This window comes from Diorhabda carinulata, chromosome 7 (genome assembly GCF_026250575.1).
Source record: "Diorhabda carinulata isolate Delta chromosome 7, icDioCari1.1, whole genome shotgun sequence".
Classification (NCBI taxonomy): Eukaryota; Metazoa; Arthropoda; class Insecta; order Coleoptera; family Chrysomelidae; genus Diorhabda; species Diorhabda carinulata.
The window spans coordinates 717,229-743,086 of record NC_079466.1 but is presented as its reverse complement, the minus strand read 5'-3'; the positions used below and the strand labels follow the sequence as shown (position 1 = coordinate 743,086).

At 32.3% G+C, this 25,858-nt stretch overlaps 1 protein-coding gene across 1 annotated transcript in view; it reads right to left on the bottom strand.

Moving 5' to 3' along the window:
• Nucleotides 1-2,098: 2,098 nt before the first annotated feature.
• LOC130896532 (A disintegrin and metalloproteinase with thrombospondin motifs 12-like) overlaps nucleotides 2,099-25,858 on the bottom strand; it is a 39,739-nt gene continuing 15,979 nt past the window's right edge. The window contains exons 5-17 of the mRNA XM_057804715.1: nucleotides 16,547-16,761; nucleotides 16,062-16,211; nucleotides 14,960-15,106; nucleotides 14,658-14,898; nucleotides 14,395-14,604; nucleotides 14,108-14,213; nucleotides 10,607-10,731; nucleotides 10,057-10,177; nucleotides 6,615-6,741; nucleotides 4,284-4,404; nucleotides 2,965-3,224; nucleotides 2,623-2,905; nucleotides 2,099-2,566 (exon numbers count right to left, since the gene is read on the bottom strand). Of these exons, the coding sequence (XP_057660698.1) occupies nucleotides 2,099-2,566; nucleotides 2,623-2,905; nucleotides 2,965-3,224; nucleotides 4,284-4,404; nucleotides 6,615-6,741; nucleotides 10,057-10,177; nucleotides 10,607-10,731; nucleotides 14,108-14,213; nucleotides 14,395-14,604; nucleotides 14,658-14,898; nucleotides 14,960-15,106; nucleotides 16,062-16,211; nucleotides 16,547-16,761 (2,574 nt within the window). The remainder of the gene's footprint in view (nucleotides 2,567-2,622; nucleotides 2,906-2,964; nucleotides 3,225-4,283; nucleotides 4,405-6,614; nucleotides 6,742-10,056; nucleotides 10,178-10,606; nucleotides 10,732-14,107; nucleotides 14,214-14,394; nucleotides 14,605-14,657; nucleotides 14,899-14,959; nucleotides 15,107-16,061; nucleotides 16,212-16,546; nucleotides 16,762-25,858) is intronic.

Genomic DNA, 25,858 nt, shown 5'->3' with positions numbered 1-25,858 from the left:
CAGTAATTCATACAAGCGAGATGTGGATACAAAATAAATTTGAGGAAACCGAATTAGACATTTGGAAGAGACATTTACTTAGAAGGATAAACGACGGAGACATATGGTGAAGAAAGTCAAGAACATCAAAGACAATGACGAATACGAAAAAATGATGACCAAAAAATGAAATGGTATGCGTAGGCACAAAGCGATCTAATGAAAAGAGAGAGAGAGGGATGTTCGTGACTAGAAGACGAAAACAAGAAAAGGAAAAGATTGGAAGGAAATAATTATCACGATATGGGCCTAGATGGCGTGTGTAACTTACTAATGTCGATGTGTCTAGGTATGTAAAATTTGGAAAGTTTCATTTTATAATTTACAATTGCTTGAAATTTATTCCATAACAAGAACAGTTTGAAACTAGATTGGTGGAAACTTCAAATTTAAAACATGATCTACAAGAACTTTTATTTATTCAGTTGTATAATAGATTCTAGATGTTCAATAATTTTTACTGAGGAGTTATTAATGATTTTCCCCTACGCACAGATTTGGCACTAATACTAATAAGCTATTTTTAGCGTTAAATGCCGAAAAGTATAAAACCTCAAATAGTAGACAGCCATTTAAATGAAATAAATAATTTTCAAAGTTCAAAAAACCATAAACAAATGAAACAACTCTTCAGAGAGTAGAAATGATCCTATCATACGACCCAATTAATTCGACCAGTTTCCGAACAATAATTGACGTGATTCCTTTCGAAAGCTATGATTGAATTAAACCAATCATAATTTTCCAAAAGTCACAATAACATTAAACACTTTATCATCCAGCGGCTATATTAGTGTTAGTTCTGGATCGCCCTGTAGTATAACCATTATGGCTGATAATTTATGAAAATTATCTAGTTTTAGTTCTTGAAAGCGTAGAAAATGAAAAAAGTCGAATCGTGGTACTGTCTGTTTTAATTTAAGAGCTCATAATAAAATAAATATTCATGCACTTAATCGTGCAGAAACAAAATTAGGCAACACAATCAACTATAACGTCAATAAGATAGTCTAACTGGAAGTAAGAATACTTGTTAAAATGTATCGAGCGTATGCAGATAGCATGTGGATTTCACTCATTTAAGATACATTTTTTAATAAAAATTGTTACTCATTAAGGAACCAAAAAAGAAAGGAATATTGAAACATGAGACAGCAGGAAAGAATGGTATTCCAGCAGAAAATATTAAGTATAACGGAGGAGGTATAAAGGAAAGAATATGCAGACGGACAATATCGAAGAGCGAATGACTGAGAGATGCAATAATGGAATAATATGTCCAGTAGTCAAGAAGGGAGGTGTGGAAATTATGGCCACAATTTTGAGTAAAAGATTGATCGATTACCAAGAAAAAATAGAGGGAGGATACCAAGAAGGTTTCAAAAAAGTAGGTGGAATAACGCATCAGATAATGATAAAAATCTAGGCCTTCAAGTTATGTTTATGGATTTGAAGCAGGCTTCTGATACAATAAAGTTATGGACGAAGGATAAACCGAAATAAACCAAATATATGGTGCTTAGACAGAATGTGGTTGAAAAAAAAAGAATACATGGAAGTTAAATCGGAAGAGAGAGAATTTAAATAAATGAAGTGATAGTAGAAAAGAGTAAAGTCATGGGATAATTAGGTAAATTAATGATATAGTTATCTGGAGCAACCCAAAATTAGAATATATTCATTTATACGAGTAATGAAACATGGTTTCTAACCAAGACAGAAAAAACAAAACTGGTTTTATATAGGAAAGGAAGATGTTACGGAAAATGAGGCTCTTTGTAATAGAAGAACAAAGCAGGAACTGAAGGATTTGTATAAATACCCAATAAAAAGGTACATAAAAACTGAAAAACAGAGAGACCTTAAATCAAGAGCATTGAGAAGCATAAATATATCAAAAGGTCTAAGAAATAAGAAATTAAAAATAATACATATATATTTATTATTAACAATGAAATATACAATAGATAAAATTTGGGTAAAATAATAAATAGTAGATAGATAATAATAATACTTCTGTAAAGCTTATTTTTTGGTACTGTCTTTTTTAATAGAAATCTTAGCTTCTTTTTTTTTGTTTATCTTTCTTCTTCATTCCCGTTGTATTGATCGACTCTTTAGTAGTGCTTTTCTTAGTTTCTTTGGTACTGATATCTATATTTATCGCTCCTATTTCTGTAGTTGATGATAATAAATCTTTTTCTAAAGCATTGTGACCTAAATCCTTCAACTCTTGCTCGGCATCTTTTCCAGTCACTACGACAACGTGACCAGTATCTAATTGATCGCCAATTGAGTCCCCCATAGATTCAAAAACACTATCAGAAATATTCGTGGAAATTTGAGATTGTTTCAAAGGAACTTTCAGTAGTTTTATTTCTTTTTGAGGGATTCTGTCTTTGATCACTTCTCCCACGTTGAATTTTATTTTAGGTTCTTTTGTTCGATTCGAGGATTTGGTATCATCATGATGAGTACAGTATTCAGTTGTACTGGAGCTAGTATCTCTCACTATCTTGTTATTGCCCTGAAACATATTTATAATACTATATTATCGAGTATTATCAATTAGATACCATTTACCGGTGCCCTCTTTCCCTTTCCATGTCTTCTAAATTTATCAAGTTGTGCCCATACATCTCTTAATGCGTCCTCAGATGCCCAAGTCACATCTCTAGTCCTACATTTCCTCTCTGAATCGCATAATTCACTGGAAGCCGGACGAGGTGATTCACAAACTGAATCTTCTACTAGTGTATCCTCTGCTCCTTGTTTTGGATTCTCACGAACACACTCTACTAATCTCTTCCGTAAACCTGAGATATTCTTACAAGCTTTACAAGGTCCCCATTTTCCAACTTTCCATCTGAAAAATACAAAAATTTGATAAACTTCGAAATAAAGCTCTAATGTAGTGGAATTTACTTGGTTTTACATGGTTGCTCGTTACATTTCTGTATCGAAATCTCAGGTTTTTCATCTCCTGCACAAAAATTTGAGCTGACTTTTCCTGCTCTCTCTTCAACGCAATCGTATTTTGAAACTTGTGTACCCCCACCACATTTTACATCACAATCCGACCATTCCAATAGTTCCCAATGATAATGCGGAGAATAACCAAGATCAGAAGCTGGCTCAGCATAAGTATATTGATAGCCGACATTTTTTTCTTCATAGAAGCAAACCTATTATCAGTAATGAAGAATCATGAAATGTTGAGAATTTGATTATTTCTTAAGCAGATTATAATTCACTTATATGTCTGGGAAGAATAAGCATAATTTGGTTATGAAAAAACATTTACGATAGTATGCTTTATAAACCGGTAATGTAGCTGATTAATTTCATTTTTTGTTTGTTAGACTTTTAGAGAAGAGCTTAGTATTGATATTTGCGAAACATATTTCAAAAACCTTCACATATTGTGGGCTATGCTGGTTATCTAATCACCTTAACGTAAACATCAGGATTTTGCGGTGATACTGTAGATGTTGCGGTATACGGCAATTACCATACTGATTATTTTGGCTTATCTCTACGCCAAGTAGGTGGTGCTGAAATAAGTTTATTGCTTAAGGGATGCGGGATCTTAAAGTGAAAGGAATTCTAGAGAAATATTTTATAGCATTTCAACCGAAATCCGTAGGCCTGTTTAATATGTCATTTATTTAAACTACGAAATTATCATTTTTCTTTATCGTACGATTTATTCAATTACCAATTCAATTACTTAAAAGAATATTTAAATTTTAAGATAAATCTTTACGCCTTCTACATAGAACAAAATATTCAATATTTGGTACGAAGTACGGAAAACAATGGATGAATTTTGTCAATTTCTTTGTCAAAATTTAAAAAATCTCATAATTTCTTTCGTCAATTATAACTATAAAGTGTTATCAGATTCCGTTTCAAAGGGAACATCGGTAAATTCCAAAAATTAACAAGAAAGTATTTAAAATTTGTCCACCGGTTCTTGACAACAAGCCATATCATAAGTCGCTTTGTTTCACGAGTTTTTAACTGCTAAAAGTCGGATCACATCTGTTTTAACCATCAGATTTAGCAAATGAAAACGGTCTAAAAGAGAAACATTTTGATACCATTCTTGAAATTAAGGATACGAGCGTTACTAGGAAAGAGCAATACGTCAAAATTTATTTTTATATATCAAACTTTCCCAAATTATCAATTTAATATATATGATATACCCACAAAATGAGCTAAAGATAATTCCAACTCACAAATAATATCAAATCCTCTGTTGTGGGTCCATGGATTTTAAGAGATTCTCTTCCAGGTTCCGGATGAGTATATATACCTTCTGTTTTGCCAAATAATTTTTCTCCATCATCGGATTCTTGACTGAAATGAAAACGTATTTAGTTTTTATTCATGACTTCATCTCCCAAATCCTTTTTTATGCATTTTTGGAATTTTTTTACTTTCATAACATTTTTACTTCAGCATCATATCTCTTTCTCCTTAAATACTAAGCCAATACCTATAATCCCTTTGAGTATGAGACTCAAAAATCACTCAGTTGTTGCAGTCAGTGATCCTCAATCCTCTTCCTTCCAAGTAGCCAAAAACTAGTACATTTTGTGCATATCCGGACTGATTAATATAAAGTACCGTTCAACATATCGCTACCAACCAACTAAATAAGCATTTTACCATTCTGCCACCTAACACATAGAAGAACGCATTGTACCTATCAAGATTGGAATGAACTGAAAGCTGTTTAGGGGATGCAAAACCACCTTGAAGAATGGTCAATAAGAAAAACTTAGAGAAACTAACAGATGAAGATGGATGATAGACAAAATACTTTCTCTAATGTATAAGAGAAGAAAAGTGAAGAGTGCACAGAAATAGCATGGTGTGGAAGCAACTACGATTATGTTAAATTAGATAACAAGATTAAATTTGTTTTTATTGCCGAGAATATATACTAAAAGGATAATAGATTATGTTTTGAAAATAAAGACACGCAGAAGACGAGGTGTCCAAAGCAATAAACTTCGCAAAAAACGGAAAAGCAGTAGGAATAGATAGAATGGACTCAAAAATACATCTGCTTGGTGGAAATGGTATTGAAGTACTGAGACCTTGTTGTGTAATATTATTCCATTAATCCGTTCTGGGGTCATTCTTGAAAAAGGAATTAGAAACACTCGATTTTGTTTCCGAAATGGATCAGTTACGCGTGAAGCATTGTTCACAACTCAAGTGCTGAGTCACAGATGTAGAGATATGAACAACGTTGATATAATATGTGCTGTGGAATTATGTAAAATTATTTTATAGAGAATTAAATGATAAAAGTCACCTATAGATTACGCATTATCACTAATTTCTACTGGCATCAGACCACTAGCGTTCGGGTAGACAACCAAAGTTCCCAAAGTAAGACAAGGATGCATTCTATGTCAGTTATTCTTTGATTTATACTTTGAGAAAATATTGAATGAAATTCCAAAGAAAGTCGATGAAGATGTCTTGGTTAATGAGAAACTTGACATCAATAAACGCTACGCTGATGATACTTTTGCAATATAGTATGAGCAAGACTAACCAAAGCAAGAACAAATATTAAAATAACAAAATCTTTTTGAGCCGTGATCTTAACCTTGATCTACGTATTAGTATAGCAAGATATTGTATCTTTCCTGACCTCTCGTGAGGCGCAGAGGCATTGAAACTCACAGAAAAATCTCTCAAACGTTTGGAATTCAAAGTATTTCAAAGATAAGGTGAGCCGATATAGTTACAAACACCGAAGACCTGAAACAAAATTCAGAAATAGTCAACACTACTAGGAAAGGTAAATAAGAATAATTTGCACAAGAGGGTGAACCCTATTACACTTATGTAGTTCGAGTGGTGCTTGCCGTATGGAATTGCCTATGGATATTGATCTTGAACTTATGTATGTTTTAGGACTCGGGGGAAACATGCCTTGGTAGCTGATTTCAAAGATTTGCACTTCTTCAAAGAAAGATAAATCGCCGCTCTGGGGGTCTGCAAAAGATCTCGGTGCTAATGAGCTACGTCTGCGTAGATATTGTAGATAGGAAGGGCATCTGCCGTAGTGGTATTGATCAAGAATGACATTTTTCACTTGATGATCCATGGCGAAATAATGGGTAGGAGAAATATGGGTCGACGCAATCTTCTTTAATGGTTCAAATAACTAACAACTCAGCTAGTCTAGTCCGCGCTGCAGTAAATAGAGTAATGATACAAAATTTATAACCGTCACTGCATGTGAGGAAGAATAATTATGACTGGGAATAAGATAGGAAGAAGCCCGAGTCTCAACCATTTTTGGAACATGCTTAGTAAACGTCATATTTAATGGGATGACCTCATATTTATTCATTTCTTCCTATATTTTGTCATAATTAGATAAATCCCTAAGATACACATTAAAATAATCTTATTTTCAACAGGAGATGCGTGTCTTTCGAATCCTGAACTGAATTGTCATTGAAACAAACTAAAACTAAAAATGTGCGTTTTAGTTGCGAAAGACCTGTCTAGAAGCGAGAACATTAAAATAGCGATCTTACTGGTTTCCGTTGAGATAAAACTGTTTCTCTGATTTATCGGTGATGGCGATAGTATTTACTGACGGTGCCAATTCTTCGATCCTCACATTTCTGCTACCTTGTGGAATCGTCGCCACTTTCTTGTAATCTGAAACAGAATTCATGTTGAGACGAGTCGCGTAGTCGACAGGATGAAAAGAATTTCAAAAAATCACCAGGAATTAATCGAGTAGCCATAAATGAGTGAAGTGAAAGACGAAGAAAAAACGGTCGAAGTAATTGGGAACATTGGCGTCCATCGGAAGTCATTTTGTAAAAGAAATTGATGCTATTTATATCTATTGCTAGACTTTTTTCCTTCCACTATTTTTAAAACAAGATTATTGGTTCAATAAAAAGCTTGTTAATTCTTTGTTAATTACTTTCTGTTGTTGAACACTTTTTGTATAATATGGATATGAAATTAATAGTACCAAGTATATCTTCGAAACTGTCAAAATACAAAAGGTGATTTGAAAGTAAACCGTCTAAACGGTTCATCAAATCACAATTATTTCATACATGGATAGGATAAGCGTAGCGGAGCTCTTAAAAAAATTTGGAACAAAAAACTAATAAACCGTTTATTTAAATATCATAAATGGTCAGTCGCCTTGTAATATCTTGCTAAACAAGTCAGTAATTCGACCAGTTGCTTATCCTACATACCTTCCGTTTCACGTTGTCGCAGTATTATTATTCATCTGAGGTACACAACCCTGGTCTTCGCGCTCTATTCATGACCTACGTTGGCTCTATTAAAGCCTCAGGAGTCTATAATAGTTGCGTGTTTAACTGGAGAATTTCGCTGCATTCAGTTCAGCGCAGCGCTTAATAAAGTGTTTAGATGCGTGAGAAATAGATTTTTTCGCGATTGTCGAGTTGTTTAGAACGATATGATCTTAAAAAAATCCTGATATAATAATTGTGTGTGGTTTTGTACACTATTTTATTGTTTATTACTCAATGAATAACAAAAGATTTTACAATTATTCATGTGAAGAAAAGATAATCTGTTAAAAGTAAGGTGGACTATTACCAAAAAGTCTTAGAGAAAAATTTAAGCTGCTGTGTGGTATTGTGACTAGAAGCATACTGGAGGTCTGTTAATGTGAGGTTTACGGAGCGCGTAGCTCATTTGAAATAAGGACAGACAGAAAAATCGGGTAGTGCCGAGCACACCGTCGACCAATAAGTTGTTGGATGCATTCGAAAGTACATATTGACATTGTTAAATATAAGAATAGCTTAAATATAAGCAAACTCCTAAACAAGCCCATTGCCTTCGATTATTAATTAAGGAGTGAATGTGAAATTCCTTGCTGGGATTATTATTCGCGGAAGAAGATTCATTAGTGAGAAAATTTGATACAAATAGGAAGGTCTTGTTAGTAAGTTTTAGTTTACCGCCATTCTCTGACGATTACTTGGTTATCGTAAAGCTCGTCAGACAATGTGAGTGTTGATGTAGTGATAATTTGTCGAAAAATATGTATATACACAATTCAAAAGACCGATCAAGTTGAATACAATTAATTATTTTTGATAATGTATATTATAAATTTGGTGGGTCTTTTGAATTGCCTGTCTTCAGACATAATAAGAGAGATACTTTCGATACTTGGATATCAGAGGCCGGACGGTTTTATTCATTAATAAATCTAATCAAAAAATGCGATGACCGAAGCTCGTTTAACAATTCTTTCCATATTATCCATTAAATGTTTATATCCGAAACACGCAATTTTGATGACAAAGTGATTACAAACTTTGCAAAACGTTCCTCAACATGTTTAAGTGTTAAATCTGTTTAGAATGTTCTTGACACATTTGAATTTTGAAACTTTCTTTGAGAACAATAGAAGTAAAGTATAGTGAAGAGACTTAAAGTGGTGCTTGATGATTCCTATTTGTCTCCTGTAGTTAGGAGAATTCATAATTTCATCTCCAAGCCAATCCAATCAACGAAAATTTGACAAAGAGGATCAGCCTCTCACAATTTAAGTTTTGTTGGAAATAGTATAAACGAAAAAGTTTTTACCAGGAGTCGTCACTGCTTTAAGATAAATTATATTCTATACCACATGAACTCATTCACAATATATAACATCACTCCGAAAGTCGTGTGACTGACACACAGAGGACGCTGACATTGTCAAATCCATATGAAGTATCAACTTTCAAAAGATTATGTGTAAAATTTCATGACACTTTGATTAGTCAGAAAAAAGTAACAGCCATCTAAGTGAAACTACTTTTGTTATTTTCAAAACAATGGATTCATAACATTTTTTTTTGTTAATTTATCATTGCTTCAGACTGCACAAGCTCAGCAATTGGCTTCAAAAGGATTATCCAGACTCTGCTCCACAGAAAAGAACGGTTTGTTATTGATTTGCTAAATTTGAACGATGTCGTACAGACACCGATAATGGTCAACGTTCTGGTCGTCCAATTTAGGTGTTTAATCAAGAAAAACATCAAAAGAAGTGCACAAATTGGTTATATCTAATCTTAAATTTAAATTTCGTGAAATAGCTGAGGCCGTAAAGATACCAGAAGGCAGTGTGTATACAATTATGCATGAAAATTTGACCATGAGAAAGATTTTTTTCAATGTGGGTGCCGCGTTTACACACAGTCGATCTAAAACAACAACGTATTGATTATTCAAAGCAGTGGTTGGCCATGTACACACGTTATAAATCAGATTTTTCACTATGGAATTAAAACAGTCATCATGTGAGTGGACTGCAGTCGGTGAACCAGGTCTGAAGCACCCAAAGCCAAAACAGTCAACAGGGAAGGTTATGGCTTCAGTATTTTGGGAAGCGCATGGAATATTGTTTATTCACTATCTTCAAAAGGAAAATAAAATCAATAGCGAATACTACATAAAGTTGTTGGATTATTTGAATGTAAGGGAAAAACGTCTTCTCCGAACTACTTCCTCATCCACCGTATAGTCCAGATCTGGGCCTCAGTGACTAGTGGATATTCACTGAAAAAATACTCGCCGGTAAATAATTCATCTCAAATAAAGAAACAATTTCTGAAACTGTAACCTATTTTGAAGCAAAAGACAAATCCTTCTACAGGTACGAAATCGAGAGGTTAGAGAAGCGTCGGAATGATTTTTGCTCTTGAAGGAGATTACATTGATGCATAAAATCGATTTTTGGCAAAAAAATTTTTATTATTTTTTTAGTAAATCTCAGAACTTAGTGAGTGTTAGATATTTGACTAGTTCCCGATATTATAAGATTTTACTGCTCTTTTCCTGAAAGTTACTCAATTGGAAAATTGTACAATTTGTTTACAGGTGGATAATAGAATGTTTATATTAGATTTAAAACTAATAGTACGCTTATGTTTATGAAATTTTAAAAGGATATTCATAAAATTAATGGTACAGATATATTACCACGAGCGCCGGTGTCTTTGTAAACTTCGTCTATAATTTTACATTGCGTGCCGTCGCCATTACAAATACCGCATACATCTTCAACAGCATCTGAATCCAGTTGATAATCACACCCAACTTTCTGTTGAAAGATAAAAAGAATGAAATCAATACAGTAAATAATATGAATAAATAATAATCCTGCGGTAATGGGCGGTGAGGCACGTTTTATGAAAACTGTAATTACAGTAAGGAGATTTTTTGAACGTATTTCATTTATAACAGTGTCTTCTAGAAAAAATTTACAGTGCGTGGTTGATTAACACCATTAACAACCCACTCTATTTGCAACTACTATAATTAGTTTTGTAGAAAAGTAAAATTCGGTATTTATGAAGGAAATGCGTAAGCAAACCTGCTTTATTCTGAAAATTATTGATTCATTGATCCCATTATTTGTTTATAACATATCAATATTTCAAAAAAGCTTATACATCAACGCATTCTACAGTTTATACGAGTAGTTTATTAAATATTTATATTAATAAGATCGCTATTATATCAATCTTACCCTACAGACTCCACTGATACACATATTTTTTGTTCCGGCTTTACATGGTGTCCCATCTTTGACCCTTGGTTCCAATTTTGCGAATTTCCGTGCTTCATTCAAACAATACAAAACGCACGGTTCCTCTTGAAACAGAAACGGTATTATAGTTAAAAACACGTCAATCGTGAAACATGATTTTCAATAAAAACTTTTGCTAATGTAGGTACTTGTTGTAGCAGTAATATTTTTGAGTGATGATTTAATTGAAGCCAATATTTCACGAAAGCAAAAACTTTTTATAAACCAAATGTCATGACGGTTCCAAGAACTACTTGACCCCTCGTTAAGAATAATTACGTTCAGAATGATTTAACGCCTCTGGAGCTCATTAGCTCATGAGTACATGTCAAATTTTTTTGCATCTCATTTGATATTGGAGATAAAGTGGGACAAAAAACTTCTTTTAACCAGGATCTACTAAGAATCTCAAAATATGATATATATTCTTCGATACAATGCGTTTCGTCTTTTATTACAGATAATATGGTGAATATATACCGATGCTGAAAATGCAATAAAATTTGAAAAATACAAGAATGTATGTGCCACTTAGTGATCAACAGATGATATAAAGGTTAGAACTTTATCGAGATTCTCACGTCGTACATCGTGTTACACAATTGATGTTGAAAAAAGAGTGAAAAAATAAATATTTCTTCAATTTCTCATATATTAGACCTTTTAATATATTTCTGTACTTAAATCATAGAACGGAGAACAAGCTAGAGAAATGGAAAAAAGGACAACGGGGCACTTTAAAAATAATAGAAAATCACAATTGCCGAATAGATAAGAGTGACAGAAATTTGTGTAAGAATAAAATCGCGAAAAAAGTGCAATAAATTATTAGATGGCGAACACAAATTTGAAATCTATCACAAATGTCTTAGTTTATAGTTTTTTAACAAAAACATCAATATTATTATTAGCACTTAATAAAACAAATAGGTATTTTTAATTAGAGAGAAAGCTAATATGTAATAAATACGTGATTGAATTTAATGAAAGAAAAAAATTTGTTTTGTTAATAAATAATTGTGATCAGAATTAATGAGTATTTTATTTAATAAAACTACTTTTTTGTAGCGTAGTGGGAACGACGAATGTTAGCCTTGGAAAAACATCAGTCTTCTAGGGTTGAATCAGGATTTAACAAAAAAATTCATTAGTCAAGGGAGCTATATACTAAAAGGATATATTTCTTCTCACAAATCCTTTCAAAAATAAAAGAAAAAGCATTCTTGATCGACAATATAATAATAAACCCAACGTAAAAGTAAATGGAACAGTATTTCGAGGTTTTTAAACTTGTTTAATGCATAAATATTTACAGATTTGTTAGTATTCATCAAGAGATTAATTACGTTTTTGGATTTGTGTTGAACGAGCAAATAACACCGTCAAACTTTGTGCTGAATTGTATATTAATTTGTACTGTGAATTGATTGAATGGATAATAATAATAAATAAAAATATTTGTACAAATGAAATTCAATAATCTGTTGTTGTCTTGAGATATATTTCGATCCAAGATATTTGTAAGAATCGCGTACCAAATTGATAGGGAAATTATTTCTAAGAATATTAGTATTGACGTCATCCCATTATTGGAACCGCTCAACTAAAACTCAATCGTTAGAATTCTACAAGCTTTCAAGTCAAATATGAATGATAATAAAAGTCTCAAAGTAGAAGTAATTCTAAACATATGATATATATGTATATATTTTTTTTCGTGCGCGTGAGAAATGCCGTCCCTCTATGCATCCACCCTCGGATAAATCCCTGTCATTTCGACAGATCCTCAACCTCGTTCACGTCACAGGTGCCAAAAAATACACAGATTACAGTTAGGGGTACATTTGGACCCGAAGCCTGAATACATTGCTTACGAGAAAATCTTGGTTATAATACGAAAACAAAACGTAAAAATATGAAAAAAATCAATTATATTATTTTGTCATTTCTCACATGCATTTTTTGGAGTGAATTCTCCGAGCTCCTTAGAGGAATTTTCTACAGCAATATTTAGTAGCTGATTCAATTGAAAATTTCAAACTCTCTAAGATAAATATATTTAGTCCTGAAATATCCAGTAGTCGTCCAAATATTATTATAGATCATCTATTAGTGGTATTAGTTGGTCTATGTGCTGAATACTCTTCAACCATTTTATCAATGGTATCTACAGCATCTGGTCTAAATATACTATCAACTCCAGAAACTGCTGCTTTACAGCAACTCAGCAATTGAATATGAAATACCTAGGATCTTGAACGAATTTTTTTTGTTTTTTGCTTTGTTTCATGTCTTTTCTTTTTGCTTGACATGAGTGTCAAATGCGAAAGGTTTAATATTAATCCTTGAAAGTATATATTTGTATAAAAAAAACATTTTCACGTGGAAATTAAAGGTTCTCATTCTAATTAATCAATTTGACTAAAGTGAACATTTGTGTTTCCAAATAGAATATTAGGAACAGAAAATACCTCCATTCAATTCAATTCAATTCAATTTTACATACGTTTCAATTTGACATTCTTTCAACTTCTTAGGCTCAAGATATATTTGGAGGGAGATTTCGTAAAAGGTAGAATTGAATTTTGCATGAAACGATTCGCAACAATTAATCACATTGTAACCGAAGCACCTTCTTCCTCCCACTTAGAAAGAGGAATTTGCGCTTTCAACGATATATGTCTCTAAAAAATAGTGATAATATTTATCAAAAAGATCACTTTCCGATTTCTACGATATCAAATTGGAGTCCACTTCATTTGGATTCAATTGAGTCAGTCGGAGAGTATTTTTGAGCCAGATTTCCTATTTCGGTCTGTCATAATCAAAACTTAATCTGATTGACTTAATCTTTCGATACCTTTCTTGATGTGAACGGAGTCGGCACCAGCTTATTGTTACGTCTGGCCGAAACCACCTTCTTGCCAGGTGAATGATTTTTTCAATATCAACGAAACTGTGCTGTGGATCAAAAGTAAGATCAAACTTTTAATATGTATAAGTATGTTTTATAACAGTCAATTGTCTTACTTGATAGCAATTAAGTAGCAATGGAACATTAAGGACATTTTGGAAACCGCGAATATTAAAAAACTATAAGATCTTACGTAGGATTGGAACGTGCCGTCCAAATACGGTATATATCCATATCTGTCGAAACACGTTATAGTATGTTGCTTTCATAAAGAAACACAATATTTTTTCGCATATTGTTAATGAACAAAAACTGTCAACATTTATCGATGATTAACTGCGTTGGGCGTTACATTTCATATTTGAGATATTTCTGTTCAATAACCAGTAACCTATTAATTCGTACCTACATAGGCAGTGGATAGTGAAGAAAACGCCGGCAACATTACATTGGTGACCAATTTATATCCATCCTAAATCATTTCAATTAAAAAAACGTTTTTAAACATGAATCAAGAGTTCGCATACCTTTTTTGAGGTATGGTTTCCAGGTTCTTAATTGTCCTTTGTATGGTTTATTATTTTTTTCTGTGCACTGCTTCTCTCTAAAAGTCGGCTGACCAGTTGGACACGGCTGAAAATCGTATTACCATTCAAACTAAGAACAATTTCGCGGACTTAACAAATCTAACAAATTCATCTGTGAATCTACACTATATTTGACCAATATTTTAATTGCTATCTATATCATTAGAACGGCTTCTTATATCTAATTCATTGAATTTTAATTCTGAATTCTTGAAATAAATACCAACATCTTTATTACAGATTTGATATCTTTTTCTTTCTCCTAAGCAATAACAACCACCGTATTGTGGAACGGGATTGTCACAATCTCTTTCAGATACTGATACTCCACCACCACAAGTTCTTGAACATGTAGACCATGAACCCCAGGAGCCCCAGCCTCCGTTAATAGATTCCGGTCGCTTACCAATTTCAACACATTTTTTGTGAAAACACCACTGAAACAAAATATTTAAAATAAAATATAACATTCAAAATCATAATTTCTCACCTTATTATTTCCACATTTGGTACCATCAGCGGGAGGCTCGCCTCTAGATGAGCAAGATTTGGGTTCGGTTTTGCAATACAAAACCGAACAAAACTCTTCATCATCCAATAAACAGATAGTCGATCCAGGAAACATGATATCACATTGTGCTTCTGCATCGTATATAGTTCCCGGTAATGCATTCTTTAAAGAATAAATCGATACTTCTGGTTCATCATTCAAACAATCTCCCAAATTATTTCTGACAAAAATTCACATATATTAAACGGATATACTTTGAATGAATACTTGATTCTATTTACTCAAACAGGGCTGTCATAAAGCCTCTACTACATGTTGACCATCTGGTGGTGAACATATGAACATACGGAGCCATTATATAATATGATTCATCACCGGCTTGAGACGGACATGCCGATTCACCTTCAGTATCATGAGCACAGCCCATTCTAGAAAAATAAAAAGAATTATAATTGTTTTCCGGGTGGCTTTGTTGACTACAACCCATTGAATTTTGGCTACAAGTTCGGGGAGTTATTTTGGTTCTCAGCCGATCTGCACCTATTCCAGACACATACTTTGTGCTTGACTTTGCTTCATACTGTACTGCCTCCAAAATACTTTAACTCTTTTTAAAGGAGGCTATTATTCTGGGATTGTTCGCCCACTTCCTAAGGCGTTAGCACTACTCCTTTGGGTACCTAAGTCTTTTCCTCAAATAGGCCATTCGTAAGTTAGGTGTTCTACCGTCTGCAGAATCTGCAGTTGTCGTATTCTTCTATGTCTATCGTCATAAGATGGTGTCCTGCCAGGAGATCGACCACCAGTTTAATTTTGTTTCTGTACATCTTAAAAAGTCCCTGGTTGATACGGCTATGAATTCTTTGATCTGGAATGTTCCTCTATCTGAATATTTAGCCAGCCGTTCTGTTCGTAGTTGTCATGATAACTCATGAGGCCAAGGTAAGTATCTTGTCCAAAATATGGAGTTATTGCCCATTTTTCGGAAGACTATGTGCTTCCTCTTTGCCCTGTATATCCTGGTGGCCGAATATTTACATTAGAATCACTGTGCTTTAGTTGAATATGATTTTGCTCTTTAGGAAGTGGTTGTATTTTGGTCCAAAAATGCTCAATCTAACTCCATGTGCTTCCATATTCTGTGAATCTTTTATATATAAAGCTGAATTCATCGGTGTATGGTAGTCCCATGTCTTATATTTTTTAAAACCTTTCAGACTTGCTAGATCCATTACATGAAGTAAGAAATACGCCAATTCGATACAGAAATCAGGAGAATTTAAGCGCACTAATTCTACATAATATGATTTTCAAAGATAAAACCATACACGAAAATAGTTTACAGCTAAACCTACAACAATCTATTTTGAAACTTTTACTCACACGTGTCCTATTTCATGAGCAACAACTATTCCAAGAGTTAAACCACCATCTTCATTAATTGCGCAATTTTCATCTTTTGTACAAGCCGCTGCAACATAAGCAAGACCCATTAGACCGCAATCCTTTCCTTCATCCGCACAAATATCATACCTAAGGAAAAAGTTTTAAAATGAGCCAACTTTAACAACCAACCATGATGCTTCTGATTAGATATGGAACGTGTTAAACTAAGATTTTTTTGACTTAATTCCACCTTTCTTACACTAAATAAATATTTGATCCCATCATGGTTATCATTTTCTACAAGAAATCACGTACGTGGATCCAAATTTATCATCACATCACCTCATAGTTCATAATTATTTAAACAACAACCACACCTCCACTATCGACACTTTTGATTCGAATTATGATAGCATCGGCAAACAACTTGACAACATACCGTATGCAACAACCAGATAATTAATTTTAAGTCACGCACCCACCTGGTTAACAAGACAGCTATATCGTGATGATTGGGATTGTTTATATCTTTGGGATTTATCTTCACCTGCCACTTGCAGAAGCTCTCCAACGTTTTCTCAGCGTTGGTGTTTATCACCAAGTCGATTTCTTCTTCCTCTTTTTCTAGATACATTATGCGAACTACGACTACGTCCATTTGGTTGCCGCTGGAAGCATCGTGATAAAAATCGGACACCTGGGAAGATTATCGTGATTCAACATCATTATACGGGGTTTAATTTGGTGTCTAGTAACATAAGCTAAAGTAGAATGTTTGTTACAAGGAAGTTAAATAGTTATTAAAGATGAAAGTTTTACTCCGTCAAGGTATTAGTTGTAATTTCAGAACTATTAGATAAATCACTTGGACAAAGATGTTTAAATGAAATATAATTTTAATCAAATAATATAAAACTAAGTCACTAGAATGAGGCACTTCTTATGCGTATGAAGTCAAATACTTCTTCATTTTTCATATTTTTTTCAAACAAAATACTTAAGCTAATTTTATACGACAAATACCGCAACAGTATGTTGATGTTCTTAGTATTATAAAATAAAATTTTTTAGATAAATCTTAAGAATCGTTCAAATGATGATGATGACTATATATGTGAATATAAATTTCAATAATTTCTATTGAATATAAATATAAATACGCAAATTTTCATTGTCAATATAATATTTTGATAAAGACAAATTTTCATCTATCTTTCAAAAAGAAACTAATTTTAAACTAGAGGATACCTAAGATCAATAACATTTAGAAGCATAAATATGTGAATATATAGTGATAGTGATGCAAATAACACGAGAACCAATAGCTAAAGTCAAGAAAACATTCGAAATGTTGAAGATGTCAAAATATTTTTCGATAAAAGCAAGATTGTTCATGACAGTAATCAGACACAGTTCTATACGCTGTTTATCACAGACGAAAAATAAAAACAAATGGAGATTTAAAAAGCATATTAATTAAGCTCTAGTGAAACTAGAAACACAGAAACTAACACAAACAGATATTCGGAGCGACTGTGAATTCGAAAATCACATCACACAAAAAATCGTATTGTAAAAAATACTAGAGTAGAACAAGTAAGAAAAAAATATAACTACAAGTTTCGAATATCTCAAATTAAAAAGTAAAAGCCGCAAAAGTGAATGAAAAAAAATTTTTAGATGCCAGCCCTGCGTCTGTAAGACCTATAATGCGATTTTATTTGATCAGAGCTTTCATCAATAATCAGAAAATTTAATTTTTTATTAACGTGAAAAATAAAATTCTAGCGACTAATCATAATATTGGCACCCATTTGTCTAAAAGTTTACGTAAAAGATTATAAGATTCATAATATTATGTTAACTTGATCAAAAATACTGTTAGGAACAAGTTCCCGAAATGGGTCCTTGGACCCGTCCTGTCCAGCTACAATGGAATTTTAAATTTCGGCGAATTCGAGCTGCGCCTTTCATCTACATTTGTTCTAAATCATTTCTAGGAAAGTCTATTTATTTATTTATTTATTGTGTTTTTCTTGTTCTAGAAGTTTGTAGAATTTTATTTAGGAGTTGTTTAAGCACAGTTAGTTAGTTTTAAATGAATACTCCTAGTGAAATAAACGAATTAAAAAAAATAATCGCAGAAATTATTTAAGTGATAGATACGTTTATAAGTAAATTAGTATAAGTTATTGTGTGCACTAAAATTAAGAACGTGAGGGATGGTGTTTATTAATTCATCGCACGAATAGAAAAAGTGGAAATAAATACGAAAAACATTGCAATACCATTATATAACATATAAAAAGCAAAATTATTCATTTCTTGTTCAGATTCAAACCTGTGACCATTTAACTAAAACGGGACGACCTAACCACACCGTCGTCAACTTATTTTTATAATGAATCGTTGAGCAATAAAAGTCATAAATGGAATTGTAGCGTAGTTAATTATATTGATAATATTCAACAGTTCATAGTTTTCATATTCTCAATAAATGACAATTTGGAATTAGTATTGCCATCTTCTGATTTTGTTTGATTCTTGTAACGTCATCTATTAGTACAATTTGTAAGTTTAATTTCAAAGTTCGATACCATTCTCTTCCATATAAAAATTATCAAGTTAATTCACTCATTTTTTATTGAATGAAGTATTAGTAATAGAAGTGAGATAATATGCGAAATTTCAAGCCAATCGGTTAACAGTTGCTGCGAATTTAATGAGAAAGCCCAAACAGACAAACTAACAGGACTTCAGAGTTAGTTGAGAGCTTTAAAAAAATTAAAACTGTGTTATATTCTAGTTATTTTAATTAATTCAATAGGTTATTAAATTATTTGCATATAAATAGTTCAATGAATTTTAATTTTATTCTCTTAATTTACTATTTATTGTTCAACACATTTTAGCGAAGATACATGTCGCAATACTGGAATTATTTTCTTGTAATATATTTTTTACATTTGCATATGAATTGAAGACTCTATCGGAAGGAAATCAGGACCTCTTAGTAGCAAACTAAACTCATTTCTACGTCTAACGACGCGGATATAGTTATATTCTAAGTTTTTCCCTCCAAACACCTTGTCCTCGCCGTTTTTTTTTTTTTAAATATGATAGCTAGCTCAAGAAATTATCGAAAGAGTAGTGGTGGGTAGATATAAAGTGGTATGTACTTTATGAATTACATTTATATAGTACTTCTAAATAGTAAAAATATCAGTAAACTATGAATTATTTCACAAATTGATATACAAATGATGCTAGTTGGTTTCCAGCTATCAGTGTAAGTATAATAACATACAAATATACAACTATAAATAGGAAAAAGTTCAAAAATTTCTCAATATTTCATCACGTTTAACAGAAGAGTTTGGGCAGCGGATGAATGTATTTACCTCAAATTACTACTATAGAATTTGTAGCTTATTGGTCAGTTCTACCCGATTTACAGAGTAGTTATTCAATTATAACCATAAAATGAAGTTAACGAATGTAACAGTTGATTTAAGGTCTAAAACAACGATAATATTTTATATTTTATCAATAATTCATATCGGTAATAAGAATGTACCGATGATTTTATGTGGCTTTATTTATCACCTAATTTCTAAATCCTCTTATTAAAGTTTATTCCTAAAAATTCTGAATTTAATTTAAAACATAATAGATATTATAAGAGAGTGGGATCCTAGACATTCTAGAATGTTTAAAATTGGTTTCAAATCACAAGAAAACAAAAAATTTTGAAGGTTAGAAGGTGAAGTTCCACAATTAGGGATTCTGGAAATATTTTATGCCTAGCTTGCAGATAACCAAAAAAAGTTTTCTATGACACAGAACTATATTAAGTTGATAGAATGATTGAGCACACACATTTATTAGTTCCATAGATAACTTAGTGTCAAATGGTACGTTTTACAGAAAGCGCACACTCAGATAAACACAAAATAAGTTAAACCCGTAGCAAAGTATTGACACGTTTTCCAAGATAACATCTAGGTTGGTAATAACGGATACAATTTGTATATAGTGACAGATTTTTCCACGAAACTTAATTGGAGCTACTAACAAACGTATTGTGATTACCCAGTCATGGGAAAATATTTCATAATAAGATGGCGCCAGATCTTTGAAAATTCATTTTTGTTCGTTAAAAGTATTATGTTGTCAAACGACAACCAACTGTGCCTTAACGACCTATGTGAAACTTAATTTACGAGTTTTCTTATGTTATAATTTCGAGAAAAAAGTGTTTTTCCTTGTAATTCTGAAACGTTACTTTTCTACATGCTGTTATTGATATTTAATGTAAAACAAATAAGTAGCTACATAAGTATGTTTATTCTAATCCTGTTTTTCTCTGCGTGATAATTTAGCTATATGTCATCACTAAAATCACTTGAGTGGTTTGATCGTACTGAGTTTTTCACTATAAATTGAAACCACCTTCAAAATTCACAAATAAAAAAAAATATTTTCGGATAAAAGTCATCCAAATAAACTGAAATCTCTCAATTTAATTTAACAGATTGAGATACGAGGACAGGTCTCAAAAAATTGATGAATTGCTTTATCTTTCTCATCCCCCTCATAAAACATGATGCCTATGTTATTTTGGATTAGGAAGATACAGTATCATCATGCAACATTAATCTACTAATATTGACTGACTTAAAAGCTACAGGTACACTACAAAACGATTTTGTAGCGTAATAGTGTGCTGTAACTGTATGTTGATCTTCAAGCTTAATTGCTTCCACTAATCCTATTCCACTAAAGAAAACTGCGTACATAAATTTCTTGGTAAAACTGTACTTCTTGCCATTATTGGTCTCGCTGAAACTCGCACTCAACAAACAACAATCTCCTTCATATGTAAAATTGTTATTTACTGTTGCGAATCCAAGAATTGCCTAAATAGGTGCAGCTTGAATCATCTTAATCAAACTTTCTAAATGTTTCTAGCTTTCAAATTTGCTATACTAACGAAACACAGTTGCTAATGAAGGACTATCACCAAATGTCCGCTTCAACTATTCAGAAATTTATAGTGAAAACACTGTTTATACTACCACTACACCAACACGTGAAATTACTCTGTCAATCCATTCGTGAGATATTAGATATTTGAAAAATTCGACAAAAGAGATTTTAACGTATCCTTTTCGAGATAATTGATAAACTCTGTAGTTCTTTGAGTAGTGCTACAAAGCCGCGAATCACATCAAATCGGTTAATTGTAGAAAAAATTTGGCAATAAACAAATTTTCAAACTTGAACAACCCAAAACGATGAGAAAAATTTGTTTTTAAACCTTGAAACTGCAGAAAATAACTAAGTAATTTCTGGTCAAACAGCTCTGATAGCTATTTAAATTTATAGAAACCACAATGAAGAGTGAATTGCCAATTTCCTCAATGGATCTTTCAAGTTTTAGTGGCACTTAAATGCAACGAGGTACACATGTATCTAACCACACACATCTGTACATCTCAAAGAAACATATTTATTTGAACAGGTTATTCATTTAAGTAAAACTTTGAACACCCTCTCCTAATTTCGAATATAAATACATGGAAATATTTTTGTAATTACGGTATTACACGGGTTATAAAATATATGATAAATTATTAAAATATTGAGAATCTGAGAAATATTGGAAAATTAATGTCCATCGAAACTGAATTCGGACTACTTGTTTACACAAAAACCAATTAAATCAAAGATCAAATTATATATTTTGGAACTTTGTATGAAGAACGCAAATACTGTTGACAAATATTTACCCCCTTTTTCATAGTCTAAAAAATATGAAATTGCAGAAAATCGTAAAGTGACGCTTTCAAAAAAAATAATTCTTCTAAATGAGCCACACACTGTAAATATTTATTGATTCCTATACTGATTTGTATTTGTAAGAAGTCCTTCTCCTCATACTGGTGAGTTTTTATTCAGAGGTCGGTAAAGTCAGGCAACGCTCTCGAAATATGGGCATAAGTCCAACAACGCTCATAAGTCTGGCAACATTGTCGAAAAAGATTGAAACGAAGCTCGTTGCTTGTGCCATGATAACACGTGCTCATCGAGTAGACGCGGTTTCAGAATGAATAACCGATACGAAAGCGGATTAGGAAACTGTGTTTACAGTATTTCAACCAAAATATCTGAGCTCGCCGCTACCAAATCGTTCAAAAGTGTAGGAGACTTACCAGAAATTCTTAAAAACGGGCTCTATTACCGACGCGTTCTGTGCGACTGGTATCTGTACATAACAACTAACGGAAAGATGGAAACGGTAGCGCTGGGGCAAATGGACAACGACCCAACACTCGCGAATACTTTAAATGTGTGGGAGCACCTTGATGTTCATTTTGGAGAACGGATAGGCAGTTGAGAATTCGTTGAGTGGGTTGCATGGTCATGTGACCTAACACCTTCTCAAGTACCGCGTTTTTGCAAGAGGACCGTGGAGAAGAATTCGAAACTCTCGCGGAGAGCTTGACATGCTTCGCCGGATCCGTTGAGAAATATACAGTTGCCCTATTTCGAATTCTTTTTGTAATTTCTCTCAATAAATTCATTTTGTAGCTGCTTTTTCTTCTTTTAACGCAAATTTGTTGCCTGACTTATACCGACCTTTGTATTTTTATTCTGTATAAGCCCAAGATTGTTTCAAAATAAAATTTTGAGCCCTTATACCGACGTAACAGGAATGACACAATGTTCTCATACCTTGTGGAAAAATAAATGCATGTCTGTTTGTGGGATCGTTGCAAAAAAATAGTTAAAACCGTATAAATAACCTTTTTATACAATTAGTTAAGTAATTAACATAGAGGTCAGATTATAGCGAGGAATCACGTAAATTATATTAAATTTAAACAATACAAATAATGCAAAATAAGCTCTGTTTGTATCTTCAATAGATATGTCAATCATTCTGTTTTACTGTCTATGAATGCATTTAAATTCAAATTCAAACTAACATCGATTTCACAACTGAATTTGTTGGCAGTAACCTGCTTTGTTGCACCAATATTTCTTACATATTAGTGTTCAATTGTTGATATCTTTTGTTTGAAATAAATCATTCGCTCAAATTTGCGATTATCTACTGGAATTATGAACAAAAAATTGTACTTGTATGATTGATATATAAAAAATTGTAATCAAAAGTATATATTATTACCGTATAAAGAGTATTTGAAGTGAAAAAAATCTACTATAATGTAGTTGAATAAACTATTATTCCTTCGTAATTTTTCGAAGTAGTTTGTGGTATAAAACATATATAGTCGAGATTTATCATTAGTACTTTTGAAAGAAATGAACAAAAGTTTTCCTCCAAACTTCAAACTTTCAGCTTCTTCCCCTTCGACTGATCTAATAGAATCAAAATTGAAAGATTCATATCTAGAACACGGAAGTGATCTATTAAAACCGACAAAGATTAATTTCAGATTCATAATTACATTGTTTCAGCTCAATAATAAATAAGCATGATAGTTTCCACGTGATAATTTCAATTTTTGCAAAAATACATACTTTTGAGATATGATATTGAGACCTTTACATTTGAAACTTTATGTATACAGGGTGTTTCTAAATTCATTTATTGCGCCTATCAAGTTAAAAATGGCCTTTCCTATAACAAAAATTCGTACGCCGACCTCTTTTCCGGATATCACCTTTAAAAGGTGATGAGTTTATATTTTCATTTCTAAAATTTCAGTCAAGTTATAAACTTCAAATTCTGTCATTTTCGTACACTCGTAAAGGGCTATTTACGGGTATTTTTTTCAATATTCCTGTTACCTTATACGGGGGTTAAATTAGCAGCTTTAAATCTTAAGTCTACACGATTTGAAGAATTGCATTCAAATAACGTGTGGCACCACAAGAAATCTTACCTCAAATTTTTGAACGTGTACAGCAATTCCTGGCACGTAGGATAAATTTATGTATTTTGGCTAGAGAGCTATTTTCAGAATTTATTATGAATGCACTGTACATATTCACTGTTTTACTCTCGATTTCTTAAAAAAATTATAAATTATAGTGTTATTTTTTTTCTCTGCAGTTATTGCTGCTAATACCGCCCCCCCCCGTATAATGTAACAGGAATAATGAAAAAATACTTTGTTATAGATAAGATCCATCTTAACTCGCCTCCTGAATTTTGTCTGATGAATTTAGAATCGCCCTGTATATATCATATGTTTTGAATTTATTTAACTACAGAATCTTATTTCTTAGGCCCTTTTAGATGTTTTGTGGCTAAATTGTCTGATGTGCAGTTCTTTTTGTGTAAAAATTAGATTTTGAAACAGGTAAAAAATTGATATCTCGACCTATGGAGGTATTCATTTAAATATGTCTCTACAATAACAACTTGCATGGTTATATTGATCAATAGATCAATTAAAACATGCTAGGAAAGTACACGTATATCGGAACCACAGTATAGATAAAAAAGTGTTTAATACGATAGAAAAAATGAAACTGCAATAAGACTAAAATAGGTCGAAAGCATCCAGATATATATTTTCCAATAAAGCTGAAAGCAAATTAAATTTATTCAACTGACGCAATAAAAGATGGTGTTATTGTGTCCAAAATAAGCAGGTATCATAATCATAATTCATTTCACATTTATTAATAAATGAAATTAATTTCAGGTTAATTACTATGACTTACAGCTAATAATATATTGTAAAAATGGAAGGTTTTTCCAATCTGCTCAACTGTCGCAAATTACTCAATAATTATTAGATGAATAATGAGGTAAGGGCCATGCGTATGACAAATTATATGTGTAGACCTAATTTATGCCAACGGCGGCGATTCATATCTATTATCAATTTATTATTAATTGCCTCGGATGACATATAATAACTATTTACGGGCGGATTCATAATAATAGCATGAATTTATAAATGATCAGGTTACAAAAAAAACTTTATGAGTAATGTGGCCGGTGACCGTTATTTTCCAAGTTTTTTCTTCTGGTTATATGATTCCATGACTTACCAGTTAAATATTAACGCTTGCGGCAATATGCTGGTTTTTCAAATTTGATTAATAAATGTTGTGCTGTCGGAAGAGCTCGTTATATAGTGATTATATTGTAGAACTATATTCATAGATCTTTTTATTTTTCCTAACGACTATTCTCAATTTTTAGTTCATTCCAATCAACAACATGCTGCTTTCTTTAAAAAAATTGTGTGTGTCTGCTCCGACGCACGACTGGAGTTTACTCCTTAAGTTCGATAGTCTAACCAGACGCAAAAAGAGTTTATTTAACTTAAAAAAGATTGATACTGTATAAAAGGGTAAATTTGTTAATTAATGATAATAATATACATATATAAATATATATTTATTCAATTTATTCATTTCATATACATTTATTATAACTAATCGACGAAATATTTTACATTAAACTTTTTACAATATTCAATTTCAGATGTGCAACCACGTGTTTGTTAGACGTTCCGGCAATATCATCTACACCTCTTTCTGCCATAGTTATTTGAAAATACTTTCAGTTCACTTTAGCGGAACACAATGATATAAATTAAAACTTCACAATGACAGCAATATAAGTATGTTGACACTGACAAATTAGAAAGTTGCGCACCAAAAACGTAACGAGGTCATTCATCGATAGATTTTACTCCTCACATTTTTCTCATACCGGGCCCCTTATATATGCAAATCGATTCTTAAGGAGTAAACTCCAAAAAAAAACGGCTATTAGTATGACACATCTAAACTTCATTGCG